We start from the raw sequence: 14448 nt of genomic DNA, 5'->3' as shown, positions 1-14448 counted from the left end.
ACTTTTCGGACTATAAGATGCACCGAAGTATAAGACGCACCATGATTTTGAAGAGGTATTTTTTTTTAAAAAAAGTTTTTGCACTCTGCAGGCTTCCCAAACCCTCTGCATGCCTCATTTGTTTTGCAAAAAATAAAAAATGGGGGGGGGCATGCAGAGCTTTGGGAGGCATGTAGAATGCTCCTGAGGGCTGGGGTGGGGGAAACGAGCAAAAACAGCCCCCTTTTTGCTCATTTTTGCCCTCCCCAGCCCCCAGGAGCATTTTGCAAACTTCCCAAACCCTCTGCACATCCAATTTTGCAAAGGGCTCAGCGTTTCGGTAGGCCAAAAATTCTGTATTCAGTGTATAAGACACACCCAGATTTTCACCCTCTTTTTTGGGGGGGGGAGGTGTGTCTTATACTCCGAAAAATACGGTACTTTATGATCTGTCCTCAAAATTATGTCTGCTGCACCACCCCTGTAGTCTGCATGATTTTCTGGAAATCAATTCCTACTCCTGCACCATTCGAGGGTGTTCATCCCAAAGTGAATAGTTACATATCTATGAAGATTCTCAGTTATCCAAGTGACGGTGCTTTTTCAACAGTCAGCTGGAGTTCCTTGTTTTTCTGTGAAGATGTTTTGCTTCTCCTCCAAGAAGCTTCTTCAACCCTGCCTTATATGTTTGCAGGTTAATATTCTGACTGCAGTAATATGCAAGCTGTGAAAAACAGAAACTAAAGATCAACGGGGAAGTACAGTATGTGCTCGTTCTCATGTTTCCGAGTTATAACTCCCAAGAATATAAGGCTGTGAGTTATAATAAGGCAGCACCTGTAGAATTAGAGAGATTTCAGATTCACTTCAGACAGGGGTGGGTTTCTCGCCCCGTTCCAACCGGTTCGGTTGGAACGGGGCCGGCGGCGTCCTCGTGCACGTGCGCGGTGCACGCATGCGTACTAGCGTCTGCACGACGCTCCAGCTGCTCCTGGATGATCGTGCAGGCGCTGTATGCGTCCTGCGCATGCGTGGAAGCGCAGAACTCGTCAAAACCGGGTAAGGACCGCGGGCGGGCGGGCGCGCCCTTAGCCGTTCCCGGAAGTTACTTACTTCCGGGTTCGGCGACCAACCGGTTCGCAGGGACCGCCGCGAACCGGTTGAAACCCACCCCTGACTTCAGATTAAGTGGCAGTCATCATTTTTATTGGCGGAGTCTAAAATACACTCTTTGAATCAAACATTGTTTACTATTCTAATTTATATGTTTCCAGATAGGAAAGACTGGTGCTTATTTACAGTTTCTTAGCGTTTTATCTCGAATGTTGATTCGGCTGACGGAAGTGGATGTTTATGATGAAGAGGAGATCAATGTTGGTATGACTCCCATATTTATTCTTTGGGAAACAATATTCAATGTTATTTGATTTTCTTTTTCTCATATTCTTAAGCTCCCTTTTTTCAGTATTTTACAAACCCCTTCGTTTATTTTTTTTCTAAGTTTTTCAAATTTACTATATTTTGTTTTTCTGTCTTTAATAACTGTTGGTTTCCCTGTGCCTTCTTTGCTGATTAAATGGTAGAGTTGGGATAGCTCAATAAAATATTAGTTGAATATTCTTTTGAAACATTAATCTAGAAATGAACTTTTCCATGTTGTTTGGAAGCTGAGAGTTCAGACCTGCTTTTTCAATTAATTAAAAGTATCTCCAGTGCTTGGGGAGATTATCATCTGGATGTGTCTTAATTTCTACTACCTTTTTTGGATACTGTAGAAATGACACGTACAGGTAATCCTCACTTAGCGACTGTTTGCAGTTAGAACGGTGATGAAAAAGTAACGAAGTGATCAGTCCTTGCATTCAAGGATCTTCACAGAGTCTGTAAATGAAAGGAAATCTGAAGTAAGATAATAAGCAGAACTGCGATTTTAATTAGTGATTATTTCACTGAATAACTAAATTGCTAGTTCCAGTTGTGGTCAGTAAAAGAGGACTGCCTATATCCCGAAACTTCAAGTTATAATTTCAATTATAGCTTCCATGGTGGTGAGATCCAATGAAGTCATTTATCAGAGCCCTTTCACTGACTTTCCAAATTTATGACTTTGGAAGTTCTCAACCTTTTATTTCAGCTGAGTTAGTTCAGTGTTCCAGTACTAGAACTTCTGAAGGGCTCAAAATCCATCACTTCTCTCTTTCCAAGCAGAAGATGGGAACCACAAAGCTAATTTCCATCTGGCTTAATTCTTTTGATGACAAAGGTTTATGTTTTGTTTACAGCCATCAAACAAATGGACGCTCCTCCTTCCACTGAAAAGGTTATGACCTATAGAAGGAGGATGAAAAAAAAATCACTGTTATTAGTTTGAACTAATCAATATAGCAATAGCAATAGCAGTTAGACTTATATACCGCTTCATAGGGCTTTCAGCCCACTCTAAGCGGTTTACAGAGTCAGCATATCGCCCCCACAGTCTGGGTCCTCATTTCACCCACCTCGGAAGGATGGAAGTCTGAGTCAACCTTGAGCCGGTGAGATTTGAACAGCCGAACTGCAGAACTGCAGTCAGCTGAAGTAGCCTGCAGTGCTGCACTCTAACCACTGCGCCACCTCGGCACCTAATATTTGCATTTCAGCAGGGGCTACTCTGTGAGTGTAGTGAGACATAGCTCAGGATGTTAAAAAGTCGTACACGCTGATCATCCCTAAAATGTTTGATTCTTAATTTGTTACTAGGCTGGATAGTGCTTGGAGTTGTTCATGCAAAAAAGCAGGGTTGGTCCCATTCTTCCTTTTTCATTGAATAATTCATCATAAATGCCCACACTCATTAAAAAGAATTACATTCGTTGCGTAGCATAAGTTTCTACTGAAATCTAGCTTACCACCTATCTGTTTATAATTTTGGATTTTCTTTTTTTGTTGATAATGCCACAGATGTGAAAGAAAATTCAGAACAATATTCTCAGCCAGGTGACGTGTGGCCTGATTTAGAAACATTTAAAAAGATGCCTTTTGATTACACGATCCACGATCCAAAATATGAAGATGCAAGCCTCATTTGTTCAACAGTGCAGAAGACCAAAAGTGACGGTCAGAATACCTGGTTCCTTATTTGAATAACTTGTTTCGGTACAATTTTGTACAGAATAAAGTATTGCAGTAGAAACTGTTTGCTCAGAACCTTGTTTTACATTCCAGTCTTGGGAAGAAATTTGGGTAGGGTGGGATAGGAAGCCCCACTCAATTTGGAAGGCAGACAATCATTTGTATTCTGGGTTAAATAATGGTTAGCTTTACTGACCTAATTCATCTGTTGATAGTTCCTTTCCCAACCTGACATTGAGCATTGTAATCACACATGCTCTGTGTGAAAGACTGGGTCCAAGAAAGAAGAAAAATATCCAGAAATATTTGTTCATAGTTACTACTGAACTATTAAACCACCCATAATTACTTGCAACTAGCAAGTATTAGCTGAACCTGACACTCATCTAAATAAAACTGCATTATTTTAGCTCAGTCTTGGTAAAAGTATCCAGTATTTGGACAGTTTGGCTTGGAAGTCTTGAAATAATATTCTGAACACCCTGAAAAATACCAGATTGGATAACTACCGTATTTTTCAGAGTATAAGATGCACCGAAGTATAAGACACACCAAGATTTTGAAGAAGTAAATTTTTTTAAAAAGTTTTTGTGTGCGGCAGACCTCCCAAACCCTCTGCATGCCTCATTTTTTTGTGAAAAACGGGGCATGAAGAGAGTCTGAGAGGCCTGCCAAGTGGTCCTAGGGCTAGGGGGCGGGGGGAAGAAGCAAAAATATTGGCACTTTTTTTTTGCAAAAACAGGCCCATTTTTTGCCAGAAAAAGAGCATGCAGAGCCTTCAGGAGGCTTGTAGAGTGCTCCTGGGGGTTCTGGGGAGGAGGCAAAAACAAGCAAAAACCAGCCCGTTTTCCACTCATTTTTGTCCTCCCCAGCCCCCAGGACCACTTTGCAGGTGTCCCAAAGCCTCTGCACGCCCATTTTTGTGAAGGGGTCGGGGTTTCAGGAGGCCAAAAATGCTGTATTCAGTGTATAAGACGCAACCAGATTTTCACCCTCTTTTTTGGGGGAAAAAGGTGTGTCTTATACTCCGAAAAATACAGTATTCAGAAATATATTCTAAAAAGGGCTTAGTAATAGCATTAACAGGAGGTAATATTTCGACAGAAGGATTGACATCCCTCTACTCCCAAAAGGAAAATCCATTTTAAATCTTGTTTTAGTTGTAAGCTAGTACAGTTTGGCAAAGATGAACAAAGGGTTCACCGACAAATGCACGCTCAACAAAAGCGCGCCGACAAACCCGCGGGGACAAAAACACGAGTTTGAAATCGCGCCGAAGAATTGGGACAGAAGCGCGCTGACAACAGCGCGCCGACAGAAATGTGCTCTAAACCTAACCCTAATCTAACCCTAAACCTAATCTACACCTAACCCTAAACCTAACCCTAAACCTAACCCTAAACCTAACCCTAAACCTAACCCTAACCCTAACCCTAAACCTAACCCTAAACCTAACCTACACCTAACCCTAACCCTAACCCTAACCCTAACCCTAAACCTAACCCTAAACCTAACCCTAAACCTAACCCTGAACCTAACCCTGAACCTAACCCTGAACTTAACCCTGAACCTAACCATGAACCTAACCCTGAACCTAACCCTGAACCTAACCCTGAACCAAACCCTAAACCTAACCCTGAACCTAACCATGAACCTAACCCTGAACTTAACCCTGAACCTAACCCTGAACCTAACCCTAAACCTAACCCTGAACCGAACCCTAAACCTAACCCTGAACCTAACCATGAACCTAACCCTAAACCTAACCCTTACCCTAACCCTTACCTTAACCCTTACCTTAACCGTAATGGCGCTTCTGTCGGTGCTCTTTTGTCGGCGTGCCTTTGTGGGTGCGCTATCGATGTCGCAGTTTTATCGACACGGTTTTGTCGGCGCACTGTTGTCGGGCACTCTTTTGTCGGGTCACGGAACAAAGTTGTGCTCGGACCTTGGCAGAAGTGGGCAGGCCTTTTAGCTGATACAGTCAAAATGCATTTGTGCAGATAGATCAACAAAGAGAAAACCAGAGGAGATGTACATGCGCCGTCAGACAACACGGATGAGATTATCCAAATATGCTGCTTACAACACTTACCACCATTGCGAACAGTGTCATCAATATATGGGCTTTAATCCCAGGTATCAGGTAAGGTTTATCGAATCTGCAGTAGAAAATTCATTACATTTCAAGGACAGCAGAAATTATCGACGTATTCATCAGATTTAAAAACTGAGAAAGGACAAAGCATGATCCTATACAACAGTGGTTCCCAAACTTGGCAACTTTAAGACTTGTGGATTTCAACTCCCAGCTGCTGGCTGGAGAATTCTGGGAGTTGAAGTTCACAAGTCTTAAAGTTGCCAAGTTTGGGAACCACTGCTATACAACATTATATTCAATAGGCTGGCCCATGTCCTTTTTTAAGGATACAATATTATACCCACTGTGCTAAAAAATCTAAGAGTTAAGCTCACTAAACCAAATTACTTAGCAGCAATATGGAAATTGAAGGTTTTTTTTCAACTTCACAACGTAAGTCTAGAATGAAACATCCGATTTCCTGCTGGTAGCCTCTTAAACTACTAATTCAGTTCAGCCTTGCCTAACTTTTTAAAATACTTTATCTACCAAGATAGATACAGAATTTAGAAGGATCAGCTGGACTCATGAATAGCAATAGCAGTTAGACTTATATACCGCTTCATAGGGCTTTCAGCCCTCTCTAAGCGGTTTACAGAGTCAGCATATATCGCCCCCAACAATCCGGGTCCTCATTTTACCCACCTCGGAAGGATGGAAGGCTGAGTCAATCTTGAGCCAGTGAAATTTGAACCGCCGAACTGCAGATAGCAGTCAGCTGAAGTGGCCTGCAGTACTGCACTCTAACCACTGCGCCGCCTCGGGTCAAAAAGCATTTCTAAATAAACCCCTAGCTATATACCGGTAGCTTTTTTTTTTTAAAAAGAACTCATTGTTCAAATCATTGCATAAATTTTAAAATGCAACAGATTCAGAAATGTATCCACTGTGACACTAGCCGAAGCTTGTCGATGCTCCATTTTAAACCTTAAATATCACCACTTTAATTAAGTGTATCTGTCTGTATCTATTAAATATTGGGGGGTGGGGGTGGAACATAAACATCTGTATTAATTAATGTGACCTGTTTACTGTATTAAGATGTGGTTTGCTCTTTTTGCCACCGTTTTAATAGTCAACAGCTTGACTATTAAATTTCTGTAAGCCGCACGGAGTCCTCCAGGATTGGGCGGCCTATAAATTTAATAAATAAATAGAAATAGCTTATATCAATGTCAGAGCTGTCAAAAAGAGCAAATGTGGTACATTTCACGTGTATCCTTTTCTTTTCTCAGCTTTATGAATCCACCCTGCATGCTTTTGCCTTTTCCTACTCAATGCTTGGAGAAGAAATTCAGCTGCACTTCATTATTCCTAAATCGAAGGAGCACCACTTTGTCTTCAGCCATCCAGGAAGGCAGCTGGAAAGTATGAGATTGCCTCTTGTCACAGATCAGGTAGATATATGAGCAATTTCTGAAACTCTTGTTCTAGAAGATTAGGATTTAAACTAATTGGACTCTGCTTCCAGGTGATAGTATGGATGGATTGATTGATATCCTTATTACAAAAGATAGCCCCACTAGCTTATCCAGTAAGGCAGTGGTTCCCAAACTTGGCAACTTTAAGACTTGTGGACTTCAACTCCCAGAATTCTCCAACCAGCAGAGCTGGCTGGAGAGCTGGCTGGAGAATTCTGGGAGTTGAAGTCCACAAGTCTTAAAGTTGCCAAGTTTGGGAACCACTTCAGTAAGGAGACGGAGATTTAAAATGGCATTTCCAAATGTTTGAATGGACATATACTCTGGGTTTCTCTTAAATAGTGCAAGAACCCTACATTGCATCCATCAAAATGTCTTCGAAGCTCATTTTTCCTTCAAAATAATTCTTACAGCAAATTATCTTTTATCGAACAGAATGAACTAATATACTTTGACAGAGAAATCAGACCTGATTTTATTTAGGTTAAACATAGAAACACACATCTGACTTAACCTTTTATCAAGTTACACACTTGTTTTATTGAACTCAGTATGGTTGGTTGCTGGTGGCTCTCCAAGGTTTTAGGCAGAGATTTTCTGCTTTCCCTGTATCTTGAGATCCCATGCTAGCGATGGCTTAACCTTTTTTGGGTTGCATGGAAAAAGGGGGGAGGTCGTGTGCGGGCATGCCCACACCCATAATGCTATGCACATGACACCCCCCCCACACATGACCAGTGTGACCCCCCCCCCACTTTTTGGCACGCTGTTTTTACCCCCCCCCAAGGCTCCAGAGGCTTTCTAGGAGGCTGGAGAGGGCAAAAACAGCCTCCCCTGCCCCCCGGAGGCCCTCCGGAGCTTTCAGGAGGCTTCCCTGTAGGCCTTACGAGCAAACCGGAAGTGATTTCTGGTTTGGCCAGAAATATATATATATCTGTCAGCCTCTGCTTTGCTGCTGCTTCGGCTGCCATTGAAACAGGGAGGGGGGGCATGGTATTTGGGAGGGGAATCATTGATGTGCTGGAGGAAGTTTCTAGGCGCTGAACTGACCACCTTACTGCGCATGTGGAGGAGGGGTGTTTCCCGCCAAGGCCAACGGTCCAGCATTCCATCCTGGTGATGCCTTTCAACGTTATCTCACACCTGACGTTTGGGGGAAATATGATTGGACTGTTTTGGTGTCTTGCTATTAAAGTACATTCCAGTTAAGCTTGTCTCGGCATTCGTTACTGGACGGAGGATGCCAAGGGGAGATACCAAGGGGAGGGGAATGAATTATGCATTATATTATTAGCTTTCGCGCCTAATTAACCAGACTCAGCTTAGCTTTGCAACTGTTCATTTATAATTAGTAAAAGTACACTTGATTTCAATACAAATGGGGTCCAGTGGTTTTCTTTCCTGATTACTGAATGAAGTGATGCTGACCATATCGATATATTGATAACACAATTTCCCAATTTTACAGAGCCAGGACTACATAAAGAGCCCTACCTTTACTCCTACCACAGGACGCCACGAACATGGGCTTTTTAATCTTTATCACGCAATGGATGGAGCCAACCATTTGCATGTTTTGGTTGTCAAAGAGTATGAAATGGCAATATATAAAAAATATTGGCCCAATCACATCATGCTTGTTCTGCCAAGTATTTTCAACAGTGCGGGAGTGGGTAGGTATATGTTTTATTGGTTATTTGTGTGAATAAAACAAGGCTACCAACTTTAGTTGGCCACTAGGCTACCAACTTTAGTTGGTAGAATAACTGAAGCAGGAAGGGCAACTCTGGGGAATATGTAATCTTGCTTGAGCCTCTTTTTTATGGCTTCCAAAAACATCCCACGATAATGCTGCTGATTTGCGCTCTACATGGGGCTACCCTTGAAAAGCGTTCGGAGACTGCAACTAGTCCAGAATGCAGCCGCGCGAGCGATATTGGGTGTACCTAGGTACACCCATGTCACACCTATCCTCCGCGAGCTGCACTGGCTACCCATTGGTCTCCGGACGCAATTCAAGGTGTTGGTTATGACCTTTAAAGCCCTGCATGGCTTAAGGCCAGCATACCTGCGAGACCGCCTACTGCCACACTCCTCCCAACGGCCGGTAAGATCCCACAGGGTGGGCCTCCTTCAGATGCCGTCAGCCAGACAATGTCGGCTGGCGGCTCCCCGGAGGAGAGCCTTCTCTGTGGCTGCCCCGACCCTTTGGAATGAACTACCCCCAGAAATCCGGACCTCACCCACTCTCATGGCCTTCAGAAAAGCTGTCAAGTCCTGGCTATTCCGGCAGGCCTGGGGCTGTTGACCTCATTGTTGAGGTCCAGCCCCGACTGAAACGAATGTATTTGTGTTGTTTTTTAACTTGTCTATTTTATTTTTATTTTCTTTTGTTTTCTTTCCCCTGTCTGTAAGCCGCCCGGAGTCTTCCGGGATTGGGCGGCCTATAAATAAAATTAAACTTGAAACTTTGCATAACACAGACAAATAATCCGCTCTTTCCAATGAAGTAATTTTAGCTTATCCTCTATTGCAGCCCTGCCATCAATAAATCAATAAAATACAGTTCTCGCCCACAAAAGGATTGAACTGCTCCTTGTATAAACAGTTGATTAATCAGTGAGGATCAACCTTAATCTGATTATGTACCATCAAATCAGTGCTGACTCTTAGTGACTACATGAATAAATTTTCTACAAGCTGATCTATCCTCAGCCTTACCTTTTAAGGTCTTCCAATAGAGGCTCCTGGTGCCATTACCATTGTAAAGGAATCCATCCATTTTGCTGCTTTCAATCTAAAGAATCTTCCATTCAAAGGTGGTATTCAGCAGGTTCTAACCAGTTCTGGAGAACCGGTAGCAGAAATTTTGAGTAGTTCGGAGAACCGGTAAATACCACCTCTGGCTGGCCCCGCCCCTCTCTATTCTCTGCCTCCCGAGTCCCAGCTGATCAAGAGGGAATGGGGATTTTGCAGTATCCTTCCCCTGGAGTGGGGAGGGAATGGAGATTTTACAGTATCCTTCCCCTGCCACGCCCACCAAGCCACGCCCACCAAGCCTCGCCCACAGAACTGGTAGTAAAAAATTTTGAATCCCACCACTGCTTCTATTCCATTCAAGTATAGAATGACCAATAACAAATGAAGCTAAACAGTTTTTATTTGTAGGCTTGGTGGCCAGGATATTTATAACATGCTGAATGAAAAGGATGTTATAAATACGTGTTTTTCTAAAATGATGATGATGAATGATTTTACGACTTCAGTTTAATGCACACAACACACGAAAGATTATTTTGTTATTGTACAAATGAAGTCACGTATAGTCGATCCCATGGATGCATCGGTTACAAGTCAGAGGAACAACCGTCTAAACATTTTGAGCAGCCCAAGGAAAATTTTGACTGTGGGAGAAAATTCTTTTCGTACAGCTGAAGGCATTGCGCTAAAATGAAACTTCCACTTTCCCCTATTGGCAGCTCACTCTGCTTCTCTGCCTCTGTTGCAGGAGCTGCTCACTTCTTAATTAAAGAACTGTCTTACCATAATTTGGAGCTGGAACGAAATCGGCAGGAAGAGCTCGGCATTAAGCCTCAAGATGTTTGGCCTTTCATTGTCATCTCCGATGATTCCTGTGTGATGTGGAATGCTGTTGAAATTGATTGTTCTGGGGACAGAAAAAGGTAAACGGCTATTTTTTTTGTGATGAGGAAGACTTTTTTTAATTTTTTATTTTAAAAAAACCTAACTTGATTTAGGTTTAGGAGAGCCGAGGTAAGAGCCGAGGTGGCGCAGTGGTTAGGGTGCAGTACTGCAGGCCACTGTTATCTGCAGTTCGGCGGTTCTAATCTCGCCGGCTCAAGGTTGACTCAGCCTTCCATCCTTCCAAGGTGGGTGAAATGAGGACCCAGACTGTGGGGGCGATATGCTGACTCTGTAAACCGCTTAGAGAGGGCTGAAAGCCCTATGAAGCGGTGTGACCCGTCAAAACCGCGCTCGACTAAACCGCGCCCGATTAAACCGCGTCACTGACGTCATCAACAGGGCGACAACAGCCAGCGCGGAGAAAGAAGGGCGCTTTAAATAGCGCTTTGAAAGCAAGCTGATTCAACTTAAGGTTTAGGGTTAGCTTTAGGGTTAGGTTTAGGGTTAGGTTAAGGGTTAGGGTTAGGTTAAGGGTTAGGGTTAGGTTTAGGGTTAGGTTAAGGATTAGGATTAGGTTTAGGGGGGTTAGGTTTAGGGGTTAATTTTAGGTTTAGGGTTTACAGCGTGCTTCTGTCTCTGCGCTGTTGTCGCCCTGTTGATGACATCAGCTATGCGGTTTAGTCGGACGTGGTTTAATCGAGCGAGGTTTTGTGGTGGAACCATGAAGCGGTATATAAGTCTAACTGCTATTGCTATTGCTATTGATTTGAAATTATTTCCTGATCTCTTGCAGTGAATATACCTGGAGAGAAAAGAACATTTCCCTAAAGCAAATTCTTCAGCACATTGAATCGACTCCCAGTGTCACCCACTATGCCTTGATTGGCATGAGGAAATGGTCCAGTAAGACTAGGAGTGGAGATATCAAGGAGCCATTCTCATGTTGCCATGTGCATGACTTCATCATGCTGAACGTGGACCTGACCCAGAATGTCCAGTATAACCAGAACAGGTGAGCCAAGTCTGATTAAGGGAGCCAGTTCTTCCCAACCAGGTGCTGTATAGATTTATTGAGGTTACAGTTTCTAACATTTGCAGCCAGCATAGCTGACGGACTCAACGGTTGGGTAACTTTAAGGGCAGCTTTAATACATCTGGACGAATGGGAAGAAACCGAGTTATATTGGGGTAGCTCATTCCATTATGCTTACAGATTCTAAAGAGCCGAGGTGGCACAGTGGTTAAATGCAGCACTGCAGGCTACTTCAGCTGACTGCAGTTCTGCAGGTCGGCTGTTCAAATCTCACCGGCTCAGGGTTGACTCAGCCTTCCATCCTTCCGAGGTGGGTAAAATAAGGACCTGGATTGTTGTTGGGGGCAATATGCTGACTCTGTAAACTGCTTAGAGAGGGCTGAAAGCCCTATGAGTCTAACTGCTATTGCTATTGCTAAAGGATGCTGAATATTTTCCATTTTATGATTCTTCTTTATTTTAGGGTCAAATCTTACAACGTACTAAAGACATCTTTGTATCTGGCACGCATTTTTTTAAAAAAAGAAATAAAAATAAGAAAAACTGAAATTGGCACATTATTTCCCTGCTAAAATAGCTCCAATGAAATAGCAGTTCGGATCTGTAAGACACTGTGCGAATCATTTAATATCATGTGCGGTTTTTTTCTTAGACTGTGATGTCAGACCGTCAGTTCCCTTGGACAAATATCAATGTCATGCCTTTTTAAACAGGTCCTGTTACTGTCGGTTTCCAATCTGGGCCCATACAGTACAGTACTTCTGTTGTATTCACAAGGGCTTTCTATTAAAATTCCAGGAATCCACGTGGTTCTTTAAATGCTGAATCTCCTGTCCTTCCCAACAGATTTGTTTGTGATGATGTGGATTTCAATCTACGCGTCCACAGTGCAGGCTTGAGGATCTGCCGATTCAATCGATTTAGCGTCATGAAGAAACAAATAGCGGTAGGAGGGCAAAGGTCTTTTCATATCAAATCAAAGGTGAGACTTCAGGAACAGAGTATAGTATCATCTTTAATGTCGCCGTACGGAATAAATACAACAAAATCGGTTGCACCTACTAACTTACACAGAGACACGATGTTCAGTAGATTCAAAGTGACACAGAGTCACGACGTTCAGTAGATTCGGAGGTTAAGCAAATGGGGTGTCCTAAACTGAGGTCCGGTTTTAGGATCAGGTCTTGCATCCAAAGCTACAACATGATCCAGGTGAACTGCAGTTTGACAAAGGGAGTTCCTGTCACTTCTTGCTCAAAGAACATGGGACAGCTGTAGCTAGGCTAGCCTTTGCACAACTGCAACTTGTGTATGTATCAGTTTCACCTATTCCTGGTTTGGGAGGCTTTTGTCATGGCCATTCATGGCTTAGTTGCCTTCTAATGGGACTATTGCAACACTCTATTGCAGGGGTATCAGAGGTGGGTTCCTACCAGTTCACACCAGTTCGGTAGAACCGGTTCGTCAAATCTACCGAAGCGGTTAGAAGAGGTTCCACCAGTGGACCCGGAAAGGAGGCCACACCTACAGAAGAGGTTCCAAAATTTTTTGAAACCCACCACTGACACACACATACACACACATACACACACATACACACACATACAGAGAGAGAGAGAGAGAGAGAGAGAGAGAGAGAGAGAGAGAGAGAGAGAAAGAAAGGAAGAAAGAAAGAAAGAAAGAAAGAAAGAAAGAAAGAAAGAAAGAAAAAAGAAAGAAAAAGTGAGAGAGATGAAAGAAAAAAAGGAAAAAGGGACAGAGAGACAAAAGAAAGGAAAGAGAGAGAGAGAGAGAAAGAGAGAGAGAACACATGGCCAGCAAGCCACTCCCACAAGGTCACATGGCCATCAAGCCACTCCCACAAAGGAGGTCACACCCACAGAGTAGGTTTGAAATTTTTTTGATACCCATCAGTGAGGGGTATCAAACTCACATCAACACGGCAGCATCACATGACGTATGGGGACTTTTTCTCCCTTCGTTAAACTGGGCATGGGGATGGCTGGCGCATGACACATTCGGCCCGTGGGCCACAAGTTTGACAACCCCGCTCCCGTTGTACAGCCATGTGAAATTTGGTTCTGAATGCAGCAGTGTGGGTACTTATAGATGCAGCACATTATGCCTTTGTGACATCCCTCTTCTGCGCTCAGTAGATTTCCACATGAGGTTCAAGGTGCTGGTTACCACCTATAAAAGCTCTCAGTGGCAAAAGACTGGGAACTTGCAGAACTGCCTTATTTCAAGAACATCTACCCACCCCACACACAATCTCACAATGCTCAGGTTCCCTCTTTTGAAATTTGCCATCTCACGCATCCTAGAAGTACGTGACTTTTTGGTTGCTGTCTCTCTGCTCTGGAATAATCTCTCTCTCACACACACACAGACATACCATGCTCCCAGATATATGCCAATCTCCAACTCTATTTGTCTTTATAAAAATTGTTAATTCTTGGGGGTGGAATTCAATTAAACCGAGTCCCTTTTGGTTATCTAATTATCCGGTTTGGTCATCATTTTATATTTTGGATAGTTTTCTTTTCAGTATTACGTGGATTTTTAAATTTTATTATTTGTTTTTTGTGCATAGCACGCAAAGCCACATTGATTATGCTGGGGAATCCCATAAATCAATTAAAGGGTATGTCAGCGTTCCAAATATCATGCAGAATTAAGTCAGAGTCGAAGGCAAAACTATGCTTAAAGTTCCAATTTAATAAGGCAGGCATGTTGGCATCGTGCCCAATTCTGGAAGTTACATCAGGATCCCACCCAGTTAAAAGTTCATGATGGACCCACAGTCCATCACATGGTCCAATCTTCTTCTTCCATGCTAGCACCTGCGCCCAACTGCTTCCGATCAGGTGCAAAGGTTTGGGAGACAAAAGATGACCTTGAGCTTTTAGAAAGGAATTTTTTATTTTGAAAACAACACATTCTACGCCTTGCTAATTACCCCCGCCACTCCTTAATGAGAGTGTGGCAGGCCAAAGATTCTTAAAGGAACCACTGCAGGCCTGACAGGGTACCTGTGCTTTGGAACGCTATAACTTCAAGATCAGGTTGACCCCAATCCTGCAGGATGTCAGGGTTCCAAACAGCGTTAAAATTTAATT

At 43.1% G+C, this 14448-nt stretch overlaps 1 protein-coding gene across 1 annotated transcript in view; it reads left to right on the top strand.

Moving 5' to 3' along the window:
• Positions 1-14448, top strand: part of GREB1 (growth regulating estrogen receptor binding 1) — an 89290-nt gene that overhangs the window by 67804 nt on the left and 7038 nt on the right. The window contains exons 22-29 of the mRNA XM_087702786.1: positions 1254-1356; positions 2920-3075; positions 5094-5236; positions 6466-6627; positions 8120-8324; positions 10160-10334; positions 11090-11308; positions 12176-12311. Coding sequence (XP_087558912.1) covers positions 1254-1356; positions 2920-3075; positions 5094-5236; positions 6466-6627; positions 8120-8324; positions 10160-10334; positions 11090-11308; positions 12176-12311 — 1299 coding nt within the window. The remainder of the gene's footprint in view (positions 1-1253; positions 1357-2919; positions 3076-5093; positions 5237-6465; positions 6628-8119; positions 8325-10159; positions 10335-11089; positions 11309-12175; positions 12312-14448) is intronic.

This window comes from Thamnophis sirtalis, unplaced genomic scaffold (genome assembly GCF_051295495.1).
Source record: "Thamnophis sirtalis isolate CommonGarterSnake01/CBP01778 unplaced genomic scaffold, rThaSir2_p1.2 scaffold_16, whole genome shotgun sequence".
Taxonomy (NCBI): Eukaryota; Metazoa; Chordata; class Lepidosauria; order Squamata; family Natricidae; genus Thamnophis; species Thamnophis sirtalis.
The sequence above is the reverse complement of the archived record's forward strand: the minus strand, read 5'-3'. Positions and strand labels throughout refer to the sequence as shown.